This window comes from Natator depressus, chromosome 8 (genome assembly GCF_965152275.1).
Source record: "Natator depressus isolate rNatDep1 chromosome 8, rNatDep2.hap1, whole genome shotgun sequence".
NCBI lineage: Eukaryota > Metazoa > Chordata > Testudines > Cheloniidae > Natator > Natator depressus.
Genome location: NC_134241.1, coordinates 45,709,323 through 45,726,859, shown reverse-complemented (window position 1 = coordinate 45,726,859; position 17,537 = coordinate 45,709,323). Strand labels below are relative to the sequence as shown.

At 50.9% G+C, this 17,537-nt stretch overlaps 1 protein-coding gene across 1 annotated transcript in view; it reads left to right on the top strand.

Moving 5' to 3' along the window:
* LOC141992684 (dimethylaniline monooxygenase [N-oxide-forming] 2-like) overlaps positions 1 to 12,935 on the top strand; it is a 66,148-nt gene extending 53,213 nt beyond the window's left edge. Inside the window, exon 11 of the mRNA XM_074962016.1 lies at positions 12,723 to 12,935. Coding sequence (XP_074818117.1) covers positions 12,723 to 12,935 — 213 coding nt within the window. The remainder of the gene's footprint in view (positions 1 to 12,722) is intronic.
* The last annotated feature ends 4,602 nt before the right edge of the window (positions 12,936 to 17,537 follow it).

Below are 17,537 nucleotides of genomic sequence, written 5' to 3'. Positions count from 1 at the left end.
CTACAAGGCAGGTGATGATACTGAGGCCTTCTTAGAAAACTTCGAAAGGGCCTGCCTTGGGTACAGCATCTCTACCGACCAATACATGGTAGAGCTGAGGCCACAGCTCAGTGGACCCTTAGCTGAGGTGGCGGCTGAAATGCCTAGAGAACACATGAATGAGTATGAACTGTTTAAATCCAAGGCGAGAGTCAGAATGGGGATAACACCCGAGCATTCTCGTCGGAGGTTCAGAGCCCTAAGGTGGAAACCAGACGTGTCATTTACCCGACATGCCTACCACATTGTGAAACATTGGGATGCCTGGATATCAGGAGCAAGTGTTGAATCTCCAGTAGATGTGCCCTTCCTAATGCAAATGGAACAGTTCTTAGAGGGTGTTCCTGAGGAAATAGAAAGATACATCCTAGATGGGAAGCCCAAAACTGTAATTGAGGCAGGAGAGATTGGAGCCAGATGGGTGGAGGTGGCAGAGAAGAAAAAAACTGGTCGCAGTTGGAGCGGAGACCAGAAGGGACAACCCCAGACCACACCCTATTACTGGGGGCCGCCCAAAGCCCCACCTACCTCCCAAAGAACCCTCCAGACCCCTTATCGTCCCACCACCCCGTTCTCCAGCAACCCTCCTCGCCCCAGTGACCCATCAGCTGGACGATGTTTTAAATGTAACGAGCTGGGGCATGTAAAGGCCAACTGCCCCAAGAACCCCAACAGATTACAGTTCATTGCACCGGAATCACACCAGAGGTCCACAGGCCCAGATACCTCCCAGATACCCTTGGAGCGGAGGGAAACTGTGAGTGTGGGCGGGAAGAAGGTCACCGCGTGGAGGGACACCGGAGCACAAGTGTCAGCTATCCATGCTTCCTTAGTGGACCCCAATTTAATCAACCCAGAGATCCAAGTGACGATTCAACCCTTCAAGTCCAACTCTTTCGATTTGCCTACAGCCAAGTTGCCTGTCCAGTACAAGGGCTGGTCCGGAACGTGGACTTTTGCAGTCTATGATGATTATCCCATCCCCATGCTGTTGGGGGAAGACTTGGCCAATCATGTGAAGCAGGCCAAGAGGGTGGGAACGGTCACCCGCAGCCAGGCTAAACAAGCCGTGAGGCCTAGCTCTGTTCCGAAAACTTCTATCAGGACCCGGTCAGAGGTGATGGACCCGGACCCCAGACCAATGTCTGCAACAGCAGTAGTGGATCCAGTCCCAGAGACCCAGACGGAACCAGTCCCAGAACCGGAACCAGCCGAACAACCAACACCAGACCCATTGCCAGCACTGAATCCAGTACTTGCAACCTCAACACCAGAGGGCCCCACCGACCCTGAACTGGCAGCAGCCGATAACCCGACACAAGAGGCTCAGCCGGAGCCTGAACCCCAACATAGTGCACCAGCGGAGAGCGCTTCACAGTCAACAGAAACAGCTCCATCCCCTATATCGCTTCCAGAGGGACCAAGCCTAGGTCCACAATCCAATGAGGAACTGATGTCTCCAGCATCAAGGGAACAGTTCCAGACCGAACAGGAAGCAGATGAAAGCCTCCAGAGAGCTTGGACGGCGGCACGGAGCAACCCACCGCCTCTCAGCTCTTCTAATCGATACAGGTTTGTTGTAGAAAGAGGACTTTTATACAAGGAAACTCTTTCTGGTGGACACCAGGAAGACTGGCATCCTCACAGACAGTTGGTAGTTCCAACTAAATACCGGGCCAAGCTCTTGAGCTTAGCCCATGATCACCCTAGTGGCCATGCTGGGGTGAACAGGACCAAAGACCGTTTGGGGGGGTCATTCCACTGGGAGGGAATGGGCAAGGATGTTTCTACCTATGTCCGGTCTTGTGAGGTGTGCCAAAGAGTGGGAAAGCCCCAAGACCAGGTCAAAGCCCCTCTCCAGCCACTCCCCATCATTGAAGTTCCATTTCAGCGAGTAGCTGTGGATATTCTGGGTCCTTTTCCGAAAAAGACACCCAGAGGAAAGCAGTACATACGGACTTTCATGGATTTTGCCACCCGATGGCCGGAAGCAGTAGCTCTAAGCAACACCAGGGCTAACAGTGTGTGCCAGGCACTAGCAGACATTTTTGCCAGGGTAGGTTGGCCCTCTGACATCCTCACAGATGCAGGGACTAATTTCCTGGCAGGAACTATGAAAAACCTTTGGGAAGCTCATGGGGTAAATCACTTGGTTGCCACTCCTTACCACCATCAAACAAATGGCATGGTGGAGAAGTTTAATGGAACTTTGGGGGCCATGATACGTAAATTCGTAAATGAGCACTCCAATGATTGGGACCTAGTGTTGCAGCAGTTGCTCTTTGCCTACAGAGCTGTACCACACCCCAGTTTAGTACCACACTTTAGTACCACAGTTTAGTACCAGTACCAGTTTAGTACCCAGTTTAGTACCAGTACCACACCCCAGTTTCCCCATTTGAACTTGTATATGGCCGTGAGGTTAAGGGGCCATTGCAGTTGGTGAAGCAGCAATGGGAGGGATTTACACCTTCACCAGGAACTAACATTCTGGACTTTGTAACCAACCTACAAAACACCCTCCGAACCTCTTTAGCCCTTGCTAAAGAAAACTTACAGGATGCTCAAAAAGAGCAAAAAGCCTGGTATGATAAACATGCCAGAGAGCGTTCCTTCAAAGTAGGGGACCAGGTCATGGTCTTAAAGGCGCTCCAGGCCCATAAAATGGAAGCATCGTGGGAAGGGCCGTTCACGGTCCAGGAGCGCCTGGGAGCTGTTAATTATCTCATAGCATTCCCCACCTCCAACCGAAAGCCTAAGGTGTACCATATTAATTCTCTAAAGCCCTTTTATTCCAGAGAATTAAAGGTTTGTCAGTTTACAACCCAGGGAGGAGACGACGCTGAGTGGCCTGAAGGTGTCTACTACGAAGGGAAATGTGCTGGTGGTGTGGAAGAGGTAAACCTCTCCATGACCCTTGGGCGTATGCAGCGACAGCAGATCCAGGAGCTGTGCACTAGCTACGCGCCAACGTTCTCAGCCACCCCAGGACTGACTGAACGGGCATATCACTCCATTGACACAGGTAATGCTCGCCCAATTAGAGTCCAACCTTACCGGGTGTCTCCTCAAGCTAGAACTGCTATAGAACGGGAGATCCGGGATATGTTACAGATGGGTGTAATCCGCCCCTCTGAAAGTGCATGGGCATCTCCAGTGGTTCTAGTTCCCAAACCAGATGGGGAAATACGTTTTTGCGTGGACTACCGTAAGCTAAATGCTGTAACTCGCCCAGACAACTATCCAATGCCATGCACAGATGAACTATTAGAGAAACTGGGACGGGCCCAGTTCATCTCTACCTTGGACTTAACCAAGGGGTACTGGCAGGTACCGCTAGATGAATCTGCCAAGGAAAGGTCAGCCTTCACCACACATCTCGGGCTGTATGAATTTAATGTACTCCCTTTCGGGCTGCGAAATGCACCCGCCACCTTCCAAAGACTTGTAGATGGTCTCCTAGCAGGATTAGGAGAATATGCAGTCGCCTACCTTGACGATGTGGCCATATTTTCGGATTCCTGGGCAGACCACCTGGAACATCTACAAAAAGTCCTTGAGCGCATAAGGGAGGCAGGACTAACTGTTAAGGCTAAGAAGTGTCAAATAGGCCTAAACAGAGTGACTTACCTTGGACACCAGGTGGGTCAAGGAACTATCAGCCCCCTACAGGCCAAAGTGGATGCTATCCAAAGGTGGCCTGTCCCAAAGTCAAAGAAACAGGTTCAATCCTTCTTAGGCTTGGCCGGTTATTACAGACGATTTGTACCGCACTACAGCCAAATCGCCGCCCCACTGACAGACCTAACCAAAAAGAAACAGCCAAATGCTGTTCAGTGGACCGAAAAGTGTCAGAAGGCCTTTAACAAGCTAAAAGCGACCCTCATGTCTGACCCTGTACTAAGGGCCCCAGACTTTGACAAACCGTTCCTAGTAACCACAGATGCGTCCGAGCGTGGTGTGGGAGCAGTTTTAATGCAGAAAGGACCTGATCAAGAATTCCACCCTGTAGTGTTCCTCAGCAAAAAACTGTCTGAGAGGGAAAGCAACTGGTCAATCACTGAAAAAGAATGTTACGCCATTGTCTACGCTCTGGAAAAGCTACGCCCATATGTTTGGGGACGGCGTTTCCACCTGCAAACCGACCATGCTGCACTGAAGTGGCTTCACACCGTCAAAGAAAATAACAAAAAACTTCTTCGGTGGAGTTTAGCTCTCCAAGATTTTGATTTCGACATCCAACACATCTCAGGAGCTTCTAACAAAGTGGCTGATGCACTCTCACGTGAAAGTTTCCCAGACTCAACTGGTTAAAATCGTCCTTGAGATGTGGAAAATATTGTTAGTCTTTATGTACTTGGTAGCATATTTAGCGATGCATGTGTCTTATTAACTCTGTTTTCCTAGAGCTCCAGGAAGAAATCCCAGCCAGTGTTTCACCCTAGCTGAGATTTGGGGGGCGTGTCATAAATAGAAAGGGAAGGGTAAACCCCTTTAAAATCCCTCCTGGCCAGAGGAAATCTCCTCTCACCTGTAAAGGGTTAAGAAGCTAAAGGTAACCTCGCTGGCACCTGACCAAAATGACCAATGAGGAGACAAGATACTTTCAAAAGCTGGTAGGAGGGAGAGAAACAAAGGGTTTGTGTGTCTGTCTACATTTTGTCTTTGCCGGGGATAGACCAGGAATGAAGCCTTAGAACTTTTAGTAAGTAATCTAGCTAGGTATGTGTTAGATTATGATTTCTTTAAATGGCTGAGAAAAGAATTGTGCTGAATAGAATAACTATTTCTGTCTGTGTATCTTTTTTGTAACTTAAGGTTTTTGCCTAGAGGGGTTCTCTATGTTTTGAATCTAATTACCCTGTAAGGTATTTACCATCCTGATTTTACAGGGGGGATTTCTTATTTCTAATTCTATTTTTATTAAAAGTCTTCTTGTAAGAAAACTGAATGCTTTTTCATTGTTCTCAGATCCAGGGGTTTGGGTCTGTGGTCACCTATGCAAATTGGTGAGGCTTTTTATCCAACATTTCCCAGGAAAGGGAGGGTGCAAGTGTTGGGAGGATTGTTCATTGTTCTTAAGATCCAAGGGTCTGGGTCTGTAGTCACCTAGGCAAATTGGTGAGGCTTTTTACCAAACCTTGTCCAGGAAGTAGGGTGCAAGGTTTTTGGGAAGTATTTTGGGGGGAAAGACGTGTCCAAACAGCTCTTCCCCAGTAACCAGTATTTGTTTGGTGGTGGTAGCGGCCAATCCAAGGACAAAGGGTGGAATATTTTGTACCTTGGGGAAGTTTTGACCTAAGCTGGTAAAGATAAGCTTAGGAGGTTTTTCATGCAGGTCCCCACATCTGTACCCTAGAGTTCAGAGTGGGGGAGGAACCTTGACAGCCTTCCTGGCAACAAGGGCACACTGCTGACTCATATCCAGCTTCTCATCCACTGTAACCCCTAGGTCCTTTTCTGCAGAACTGCTGCCGAGCCATTCGGTCCCTAGTCTGTGGCGGTGCATGGGATTCTTCCGTCCTAAGTGCAGGACTCTGCACTTGTCCTTGTTGAACCTCATCAGATTTCTTTTGGCCCAATCCTCTAATTTGTCTAGGGCCCTCTGTATCCTATCCCTACCCTCCAACGTATCTACCTCTCCTCCCAGTTTAGTGTCATCTGCAAACTTGCTGAGAATGCAATCCACACCATCCTCCAGATCATTTATGAAGATATTGAACAAAACCGGCCCGAGGACCAACCCTTGGGGCACTCCACTTGATACTGGCTGCCAACTAGACATGGAGCCATCAATCACTACCCGTTGAGCCCAACAATCTAGCCAGCTTTCTATCCACCTTATAGTCCATTCATCCAGCCCATACTTCTTTAACTTGCTGGCAAGAATACTGTGGGAGACCGTATCAAAAGCTTTGCTAAAGTCAAGGAACAACACGTCCACCGCTTTCCCCTCATCCACAGAGCCAGTTATCTCGTCATAGAAGGCAATTAGATTAGTCAGGCATGACTTGCCCTTGGTGAATCCATGCTGACTGTTCCTGATCACTTTCCTCTCCTCTAAGTGCTTCAGAATTGATTCCTTGAGGACCTGCTCCATGATTTTTCCAGGACTGAGGTGAGGCTGACTGGCCTGTAGTTCCCAGGATCCTCCTTCTTCCCTTTTTTAAAGATGGGCACTACATTAGCCTCTTTCCAGTCGTCCGGGACTTCCCCCGATCGCCATGAGTTTTCAAAGATAATGGCCAATGGCTCTGCAATCACATCCGCCAACTCCCTTAGCACTCTCGGATGCAGTGCATCCGGCCCCATGGACTTGTGCTCGTCCAGCTTTTCTAAATAATCCCGAACCACTTCTTCCTTCACAGAGGGCTGATCACCTCCTCCCCATGCTTTGCTGCCCAATGTAGTAGTCTGGGAGCTGACCTTGTTCGTGACGACAGAGGCAAAAAAAGCATTGAGTACATTAGCTTTTTCCACATCCTCTGTCACTAGGTTGCCTCCCTCATTCAGTAAGGGGCCCACACTTTCCTTGACTTTCTTCTTGTTGCTAACATACCTGAAGAAACCCTTCTTGTTACTCTTAACATCTCTTGCTAGCTGCAACTCCAGGTGTGATTTGGCCTTCCTGATTTCACTCCGTCATGCCCAAGCAATATTTTTATACTCTTCCCTGGTCATTTGTCCAAGCTTCCACTTCTTGTAAGCTTCTTTTTTGTGTTTAAGATCAGCAAGGATTTCACTGTTAAGCCAAGCTGGTCGCCTGCCATATTGACTATTCTTTCAACACATAGGGATGGTTTGTTCCTGTAACCTCAATAAGAATTCTTTAAAATACAGCCAGCTCTCCTGGACTCCTTTCTCCCTCATGTTATTCTCCCAGGGGATCCTGCCCACCAGTTCCCTGAGGGAGTCAAAGTCTGCTTTTCTGAAGTCCAGGGTCCGTATTCTGCTGCTCTCCTTTCTTCCCTGTGTCAGGATCCTGAACTCGACCATCTCATGGTCACTGCCTCCCAGGTTCCCATCCACTTTTGCTTCCCCTACTAATTCTTCCCAGTTTGTGAGCAGCAGGTCAAGAAGAGCTCTGCCCCTAGTTGGTTCCTCCAGCACTTGCACCAGGAAATTGTCCCCTGCACTTTCCAAAAACTTCCTGGATTTTCTGTGCACCGCTGTATTGCTCTCCCAGCAGATATCAGGGTGATTGAAGTCTCCCATGAGAACCAGGGCCTGCAATCTAGTAACTTCTGTAAGTTGCCGGAAGAAAGCCTTGTCCGCCTCATCCCCCTGGTCCGGTGGTCTATAGCAGACTCCCACCACAACATTACCCTTCAGGCTCACACTTCTAAACTTAATCTAGAGACTCTCAGGTTTTTCTGCAGTTTCATACTTGAGCTCTGAGCAGTCATACTGCTCCCTTACATACAGTGCAACTCCCCCACCTTTTCTGCCCTGCCTGTCCTTCCTGAACAGTTTATATCCATCCATGACAGTACTCCAGTCATGTGAGTTATCCCACCAGGTCTCTGTTATTCCAATCACATCATAATTCCTTGATTGTGCCAGGACTTCCAGTTCTCCCTGCTTGTTTCCCAGGCTTCTTGCATTTGTGTATAAGCACTTGAGATAACTCGCTGATTGTCCCTCTTTCTCAGTATGAGGCAGGAGCCCTTCCCTCTCGCGCGCTCCTGCTCGTGCTTCCTCCCGGTATCCCACTTCCCCACTTACCTCAGGGCTTTGGTCTCCTTCCCCCGGTGAACCTAGTTTAAAGCCCTCCTCACTAGGTTAGCCAGCCTGCTTGCTTTTAAACAATTTTAAACAAACTATTTAATATTGTACTCACCAATAATGATTGTGAAGCTTGGTTGAGGTGGGGCATAGTGGGGTCGGGGCGCGGGGGCTTGCCCCACTCCGCCCCTCCAGTGCTCCTGCCGGGGAGACAGGTCCGGGGCTTGCCCACTCCCAGGCTGGAATGCCAGGCAGGCAGAGTGGGATAAGCCCCCGCACCCCGACCCTGCTCCTCAGCTGGAATACCAGGTGGGCAGAATGGGGCAAGCTCCCACTCCCCGACCCCTTTCCCTGGCTGGAACACCGGGCGGGTGGAACAGGGCAAGCCCCCGCACCCCGACCCCACTCTCTGGCAGGAGCACCGGGCGGGCGGGTGGAGCAGGGTGAGCCAAACAACCTTATAACAGAATGTTCGCGACTTTAAACGTGTATGTGGGGGAAAGCGAGCGACAGAGAGAGAGGGGATGGAGTGAGAGGGGGCAGGGCCTTGGAGGAGGGTTGGGACAGGGGACAGGGCACGGGTATTGGGTTTTCTGCAATCAGAAAGTTGGCAACCCTAAATTAGGGAGCTAAGTGTCTTTGTGTATCGAGCCTTTGGCTTATGCTGTTGGCAGGGAAGGTCACAAGTGCAAATCTCATTGTTATCCTACGGAGTCCGTTCCACTCATACTCTTCCCCATCAGCTCAGGAAATACCAGCTCATAGTAGTAATGCCTTATCCAAAGATAAAATAAAAGGAAACCTTCTAAAGGCATCCCCTGCACCATGCCTACAGTTCAGCCACAGCTAACTGAGAAACTGTGGCTTCCGGTTTTGCCCCAGTTATTTTCATCCTGCCTCCCTGCACACACAGAGCAAGTTTGTGGTCCAGTCTGGGTTACAAATCCTGCCGGCACAATCTTTTTCTCATAATACTGAGGCACTTCAGACCTGATTGCAACTAAGAAATGCAGGGTCCGGTGACAATGAAGCCTTGAACTAAGGTGCAGTTTGGGTTAAGCTCTGGATTATGGTTTGGCTGGCTGGCATTTTACCCCAAACATTTCACCTGTTTCTAGCTACAGCACCACAGGACGTAGCTGTGAAGATGCAGCACATTAAAACGTTATGCCAACAAGTCAGACTACAAAATCGAGGCCAGTGCAGAGTCAGAACTCCGCGGGCTGCCAATGGCTAATATTGATCAAGTTACTTGGGCCAAGATTATTCTTTAAAGTCTGTGCATATAAACCACCTGGTTCATGCATGCAAGTCAGGATGACATGCAAAAATGTACATGAATGCAGATTCCCATCTTGCACATGCATCCGATATTTTGCACTTGCAATTCATGTGCTGAAGAACGTTCATGGGTTTCTAAATGGCTGGGCCTCAATTGCTCTGTGTTTCAGTTTCCCCATCTGTGAAATTGTGGTCATACTATTTTACAGGCTTAACTTTTTCAGGCTTAACTAATTTTTGTAAAGTACTCTGGCCTCTTTGAATAAAAGAGGCTTTAGAAGAGCAAAGCGGTGTGCGTGCTGATTATTTTAACTTGAACCTCCTAAAGAATGTACAGTACTTCTAGGTTAAGAGATGAGAGATCCAGGCCTCTGGTTTTACAGACATGATTAATCCATAATTTTCTTTGGGGGTTTTTTGTGTGGTTTTGTGTTCCCCAGTGTAAGAAAATGCCAAGATTTCTCTGCCACTGGCCCATAGGAAGTTGTCATTGAGACAGATGGGAAGCAGGTGCTGGCCACTTTTGATGCTGTTGTGGTATGCACTGGACATCAATGTAGAGTCTCCTATTCCACTGGAGACTTTCCCTGGTAAATCACAATCATATTAGGTGAAATCCTGGCCCAGCTGATGTCAGTGGGAGTTTTTCAGGATTTGACCCGTTGTCTATGGAGGGCCTGAAGAGCAGTACTCACTCAGTCTCCGTGAGCACAGCTGGACTGTTTCCAGGAGTCAGTACTATTCAGGATAAGTACGGCTGCGGATTTGCCCTCTTAATGTCACAGATAAAGAGTTTGTGCGTAGGAGAACAATCCTGGTCCATGTCCCTACCAGCTCACCTAGCAGTTTCCTGGGGGCCCTGCCATGAGGACTGCCCAGGGGCAGGTGACCCCTGGCTTGGAGGGTCTGCAGCTCTGGGGCAGCACAGCCAAGCCAAGATTTTCAGACTCCCTGCTGTGGAGCCTGGCAGTCTTGGGAGCCCTGGGAAACCTGACTCAAGCCTGGGCTCTCAGGACTTCAGGGCTCTCAGCTCCACAGCAGGGGGCCTGGAAGCCCTGACTCGAACCAGGGCTCTGAGCCTGGAAATCCGGGGGGGTCAGTGTCAAGGTTTCCGGATTCACTGCCATGGAGCTGCACTCGGGGTGAGCAGCTCTGGCGTAGCCCTGCCATATGGACCCCCCTGGTGCCAGACTCCAATGCTTCCCTATTCCCAGCCCCGCTGGCTCCCCAGCAGGCTGGGCAACCTCTTGAAAGGCCAAAACGTCTTGCAAACCATCACCAGCTCTTGTCAGCACTGCAATAGTTTGCTGCCAGTCCACTGGCTAACAACATGCATCATGCACCTACTTTGCACCTGCTAATAGCATACAACTCGGGTTGTGTAGCCACAGAATGCCGAGATTTACGAGGGCTTGACGCCAAAGTCTGGCCAAATTGTCACTTGGCCACTGACCTCTGAATGACAAGACCTTTGTTCCATCTGTTAGCCCAGCATGTCTACTTGTTGCCATTCCTCCTGAGCTTACTTTGTTCCCTTCCGGAGTTCCCGTTTCTCATGCAGCGACAATGACTTGCTGTCTTGTGCTGCCCAGGCATTGCAGCTAATTTGTTAAGCGTGCCAGCTGAGATTGCCACTTTCCTTGCCAGTATGAATGAATTGAAAGGCACCTACTTTCATGGCCAGGGATGCAAGAACCCAGAAGGGTTTCTGGGGAAGAAAGGCCTTGTGGTTGGAGAGGGGAACCCTGGAGCAGATATCGCTGTAGAGCTAAGTCAGAGAAGTGAGCAGATACAATTCCTGACATTGCTTACGAATTACTGGAGAGAGGTAATGTTTATATTCTGGTGCATTCATCTATTGCCAAACCAAGCACCAAAACATCATTATACTGGGAGAGCTTTTATTGAGGCTGGGACTAATGACCCAACAGGTCTTTCCCATAGTTTTTCTGACCGCAGCCCAGATATGGGATCAGGAGTTGCCATCATCAAACAGCCAGCAGACCTATATGACGTAGTTGGTGGTCTCAGTCCATATTTTAATGGTCAGATGTCCGACTCCCATAAACCACCACCATGTCTGGCCCCCTCCCAAAGCAATCTGCGGAAGCGTGGCCAAATGGGCATGGAAAATCAGCTACCCAGTTGTCTCCTGTCTTCCCTTCCCCTTCCACTCAGGATTGACACACCATGACAGAGCAGGGAGGGTTACACTTGGACAGGCTGTTCCTGTGCTGTGCCTGTCTTCAGGGCTGTCAATCCCAGAACCCTCTGGGGACTCCAAATTCGCTCTAAAAATTGAACCCTAAGAATACAATCAAAGTATAACCGGAGGGCAGCTTCTGAACAGAGACAGCAACAGGTGCAAGCAGAGCATGAGCTCGGACCAGATGTTGCCAGCCCAGTAGGGGTGGTGTCTTCTTTTGTCAGTCTCATCCATAAGTCTCCAAACAGCATCATCAAAGATCCGAAGAGCGGCATTGTCCTCTGAGAGGAGCGTTTGGAGATGACAGAGGTTTGCTTCCTTTCACTTAGTTTCACATTGAATCTGGGTGAGAGAATTACACTCACTGTTGGAAGCTGAATTCTAGCTTGGCTTTCAGGTGTTTCTCAGCACCACCAGGCGCTCAGGAGTGATGAGCCACATTTCTGAGCATGGCAACCCCACAGAGACGATGTACAATACCCACCTGACTGATGTCATCAGGAATACTCTCTCTTTCCCCCTGTTCAGCTGGATGAATGAGAAGATGAATCAATGATTTAGCCGTGGAAACTTACAGCTTGGTGCCCCAAGACAGCTATTTTCCACAAGCCTGGCCAGCAGGCCCACTGGGCAACTGGGGAAGGGCTAGATAATGGACTGTGCCGAATATTGGACCATTTCTGCAATATGTTTATGTTCAGTTTCTCATAACCTAATCTTTGGCCAAAGGATATTTTGGTGGAGCCGTGCAGAGGTGAATCTGAAGGTGGAAGACCTCTTTCTCCAAGTACAGTGCTCTCCCTGTAACTTGGCCTTCTGAATCAGAAATTACAAGGCAGAGAGTGGGGGAAAATCATAACTAAATATCCAGAAGGGGGCCTGTTGCTTCCCACATAATGGGAGTACATTCTGCAAGGCACTGTTCCCTGGTGGCTAGAGCATTGGCCTGAGCCTCAGAAAAGCCAGGTTCTAATCCCAGCTCTGCCATTGTCCTGCTGGGTGACCTTCAGCAAGTCTCTGTGCCTCAGTTTCTCCATCTGTAAAATGGGGGGTGATGATCCTGGCCTCTTTTGAGATCTAATGGCTGACAAGTGCCATGTAAGAGCTAGGGATGATGATTAACATCATCATCCTTTAGGCTTCACTTTAGTAAAGCTCCTTCACTACAGCCATTTGTGCAGCCTGTGTACGCAGCAGGATTTTTCCAGCAACCGTGGGTAGTCTCTCTGCAAAGTACTTCCTTCAGGATGCCCCCTTCACCAGCCATCAAGCAGCCTGGTGCACTAAAGAATGCCTGCAGATGACTGCTCGGTTTGGAATTCATGATCCTGGCAATAGCTGGATGCCATTTACTCTGCTCCCTCTTCAAAGAAAAGCGGTTGCAGGGAATAGACCGTTTCGTGACCTGTTCTGTCCAGCTCCCATTGGCTAATGGGTTGTCCTCTTGTCTCGCTTTGCTTCTGTACTGCAGAACCAAGAGACAAGGGTCAGCAATGACCGTCCCATCCATATCCTCTGTGGTGGCATGGTGGTGGAGCCCAATGTGAAGGAGTTCACCGGAACTTCTGCCATCTTAGAAGATGAGACTGTGGAGGAGAAGGTGGATATTGCCATCTTCACTACAGGACACCACTCTTCTTTGCCCTTGCTGGAGGAGACAACAACACCAGGTCTCACTGTATAAATACATCTTCCCTCAAATTGGAGAAATCAACACTGGCTGTTGTTGGCCTCACACAGCCACTCGGTCTACCCTGTGGGGACAGGAGACTATAAACCTTACCTCTTTGAGAGCATGGAGAGCCCCAGTCACTTGAAGTATTGTGGGGGGTAATCCCTGAGCCCAGTTTCACTCCCACCTCTGAAAAAGCATCAGACGTGCAAATACTCAAAGGGGCAGAGAAAAGATTATCATCCCCTGGTTCTCCCTCAGGGAGTGCAGCATGGTGGCTAAATCCAGAAAAGCTAAGTCATGAGAAGGCTAGGGGATAGGGACAAGGATCTGAGGAGAGATGGGGAAGGAGGGAGAATGGGTCAAGGAAAGGGGATTGGTGAGGACAGGAAGTAGGAGACAAAAGGGCGGAGCTGTGCTGAAATGATGGGCGAGGGAGACTGGGACTGGGTCAAGGAGATAGGGACTAGGCTGGAGCAGAAAGGGTCAGTCTTGGGTGAGGCAGGAGCAGAAAGGTCTGTAACATGCTTTGTTCAGAGCCTGAACTAGAACCCAGGATTCCTGGGCAGGCAGCACATAGCTGTACAACCCACATGATGACAACTTACTATTGCTACCAGTTAACTCTGTTAGCTCATGGCAGAGGCACGTGCAGTGGAGCTAAAGATTCTAACCTCACTGTTGAAATAGGTAGCAGTCAATATGGTTCCATGTGATGGAATTTCTGTTTGTATGCTCAGATATTGCGTAAAACAAACCACATTAAAAGAACATAAAGACTTCACAATCAAGCGTTCAAGAGTTAGGAAATGCCAGAATTATGGTTGCCCGTGCCGATAAAATTTCTCTTCAGAATGAGTTACAGTGAGTTTACACTGGATTGCATCACAGCTTAGGGAGGAGTTAATTTTATTTTTCAGGGTTATGTACGTTGCCTTCCAAGCACAGCATGATGGCTGCCATTCTCAAGAAAAAGGAGACCAAGATGACATCTTACAGAATGGAATGTATATTCCTGTTTTTGTGTCTTTTTATAACTTAAGGTTTTGACTAGAGGGATTCTCTATGTTTTGAATCTGATTACCCTGTAAGGTATTTACCATCCTGATTTTACAGAGGTGATTCTTTTACTTTTTCTTCAATTAAAATTCTTCTTTTAAGAACCTGATTGCTTTTTCATTGTTCTGAAGATCCAAGGGTTTGGGTCTGTGTTCACCTATGCAAATTGGTGAGGATTTTTATCAAGCCTTCCCCAGGAAAGAGGGTGTAAGGTTTGGGAGGATTTTGGGGGGAAAGATGTTTCCAAGCGGGCTCTTTCCCTGTTATATATTTGTAGGACGCTTAGTGGTGGCAGCAATAAAGTCTAAGGGCAAAAGGTAAAATAGTTTGTACCTTGGGGAAGTTTTAACCTAAGCTGGTAAAAATAAGCTTAGGGGGGGTTTCATGCAGGTCCTCGCATCTGTACCCTAGAGTTCAGAGTGGGGAAGGAACCTTGACAGGGTCAAACGAAGGGAACCTGATGGGGGCACCGAGCAGAGAACCCTGGACAGCGCCCACTGCTCCTCGAAAGCGTCAAGGGAGCCAGCGGATGCCGCCCAGAGGAACTCTGCCCGGATGCGTGAACAGACAGAGGATCGGAAATAGGCCCCACAGTCAAAGGAGACCCCCTCAGCCAACCTCCTCTCCCTGGGTTTATAGATGGCCATTTTAGCCAGGGCTAGGAGGAGTTTGAGCAGGAGGTCCTGTGACTTTGTGGAGCCACGGATAGCGAGTGCATAGATAAGAAGGTGAGGGGGAAAGTGCAACCAAAAACGTAACACGATGTCTAAGAGGAGCCAGCATAGGGGCTGCAACCTGGTGTACTCCAGGTAAATGTAAGCCAGGGTCTCCCTCACGCCGCAAAAGGGGCAGGTGTCCGGGACGCCCGTGCTCACAGCTCATTGAAGGAGCCGCCAACTGATATCCCCGGCGGGCCTCAGGACCAGGGTGGAATATAGGCTGGCCCACCGGGGCTCCTCACCCTCCAGAGGTGGCAGGAGGTCCCGCCACTTTGTGTCAGCGTGGAATGCGAGGGTGAGGATGTGAAGGGTGTGGAGCACAAGCGTGTATAGATGTTTTCTCGGCGCAGTCTGGAAACAAACCGGCTGCAAATCATGCAGCTGACTCACGGCGAAGGGGCTCGGGGTGGGGCTGGTCAGGTCCACGGGGCAGGGGCCCGATGAAAAGGTCCGGAGGGTCTGGGGTGGAGGGTGGGTGGGGCGTGCCCTCTCGCAGGACCCAGTCGAGGTAGGCCTGAGCAGCGGGCGGTAAAGCAGCCCACATCTCCTGAAGTACGCACCGGGGAGTACGAGATCTGGAGAGCCCCATGCGCCAAGCAAGCATCAGGGGATCCAGACAGTCTCCCCAGACGTAGTCCAGGAGGTCTCCGACTCTGGTGGCTTCTGCCAGGACCAAACTCTGGTGCACTGAGGGGGACTCTGCCACCTGCACACAGAGCTGGGGGTTGTGTATCAGGGGCTCCTCGAGGAGATCTGCCCCCTCGGTGGCCACCATGGACGTGGTCACTGAAAACAGTTTCCAGGTAATGAGGAGGTCCTGGTAGAAGATCGGCAGCCCGGAGAGGTCTCACAGAAGACCTCTTGGATGGAGATAAAGGAGCTGCTGGTTGTATCGGAGCACTCAGAAGTGGCACAGGAAGGCATGCGCCAGTACTCTCCACGCCAGACTACGGGCACCATAAAGGAGCCTCTGCAGGGACTGGAGGTGGAAGACATGGACCTGAGTGTGTAGGCACTTCAGGTCCTGCCTTCCCTCCTCCAGGGGCAGGTGGAGGACCCCTGCAGAGACCCAGTGCACTCTTGGCCAAAGGAACTCCAGAATCGTCGTCCGGAGGTTGGTCAGGAAGCCCGGGGCTGGGACCAGGGTGTTGAGCCAGTACCAGAGCATGGACAGGACTAGTTGATTGAGCACCAGTGCCCTCCCTCGAATGGAGAGGCACTGGAGTAGTCCTGTCCATTTCCGGAGCCGCTCTGTCACCCTGCCCTCTAAACCATGCCAGTTCTCCAGCAGAGACAGATGCATGGCAGAAAGGTAAACGCCGAGATAGAGCAGCGGACCTGCACTCCACCAGATGGCCTGAAGCATGGGTGGGAGGGAGTTCGCCTGCCACCCGTCCCCGACCACCAGGCCAGAGTTCTTGACCCAGTTGACCAGGACGGAGGAGGCTGCCAAGTAGATGACCTGGCAAGCCTCCACCCACGCCAAGTCGCCCGGGTCCTGGACCACGAGGAGCACATCATCGGTGTACACCAACAGGACCAGCCGCAGCACCAACCCGTCAGCCTCCAACGGAGGAGATAGAGGAAGGGCTCGATTGCCAGAGCGTACAGCTGGCCCGAGAAGGGGCACCCCTGCCTTACTCCCCGCCCGAAGCTGAACGGTTCAGTCAGGGTCCAGTTGAGCCTGACCAGACACTCTGAGGAAGCGTACAGCACCTGGAGAAAGCCCACAAACTGGGTTCCGAAGCTTAACGCTCGCAGAGTGCCCACGAGGTACCCGTGGTCTACCCTGTCGAACGCCTTCTCCTGATCCAGGGACAGGAGGGCGAACGACCAACCGTCCCTACACCCAACCTCCAGGAGATCCTGGACCAGATACAGGTTATCAAAGATGGTACAGCCTGGGACAGTGTAGGTCTGGTCCAGATGGACCACGTCCGCCAGCACGGACCCCAGCCGCAACGAGATGGCCTTCACTATGACTTTGTAGTCCGTGCTGAGGAGCGAGACGGGACACCAATTCCGTAAGTCGTGGAGGTCCCCTTTTTCGGCGAAAAGGCGAGCATGGCTTGCCTGCACAAGAGAGGGAGGACCCCGCTCACCAAAGACTCGGCCCAGTTGGTGACTTCCGGGCTGAGGACATCCCAGAACACGCGGTAGAACTCCACGGTCAGCCCATCCATGCCCAGAGATTTATTGGTGGGCATGCAGCGGAGGGCTTCCAAGAACTCGGCCAGAGTGAGAGGCAGCTCTAGCCGGTCTCAGTCACCCGCACTGACCGTCGGGAGTCCATCCCAGAGCACTCTGCAAGCATTAGGATCGGTCGGATCCGGGGAGAAAAGGCCTGCGTAGAAGGTCCTGGCCCTCCCGCACATCTCCGCCAGATCCGTGATGGGGGTGCTGCCCTCTGCCAGAAGGCAGGTGACGTGCTTCTTGGCCCCCCTCGTTTTCTCCAGGGCGTAGAAGAAGCGGGAGCCGTGATCCATCTCCCGAAGGAGGCAGATGCGGGATCGAACAAAGGCACCCCGGGCCCGATGGTCTTCGAGAGCCCGGAGCTCCTCCTGCTTCTCCCGGCATACTCCGCAGAGGGATGGATCCTCGGGGCTGGCAGCCAGACACCTCTCCAGTGCTAAGACCTCCCATTCCAACTGCTCTATCACCGCATCCCTCCACTGGCTGGCGCCCCAGGTCTAGTCACAGCAGAAGAGCAGGGCGCGCACCTTCCCCACGTCCCACCACTGCCGCGCCAAGGGAAAGGCACATCTCTGCCCTCGCCAGGCCAGCCAGAACTCCCGGAAGGACGCCACGAAGCCCACATCCTCCAACAAGCTGTCAT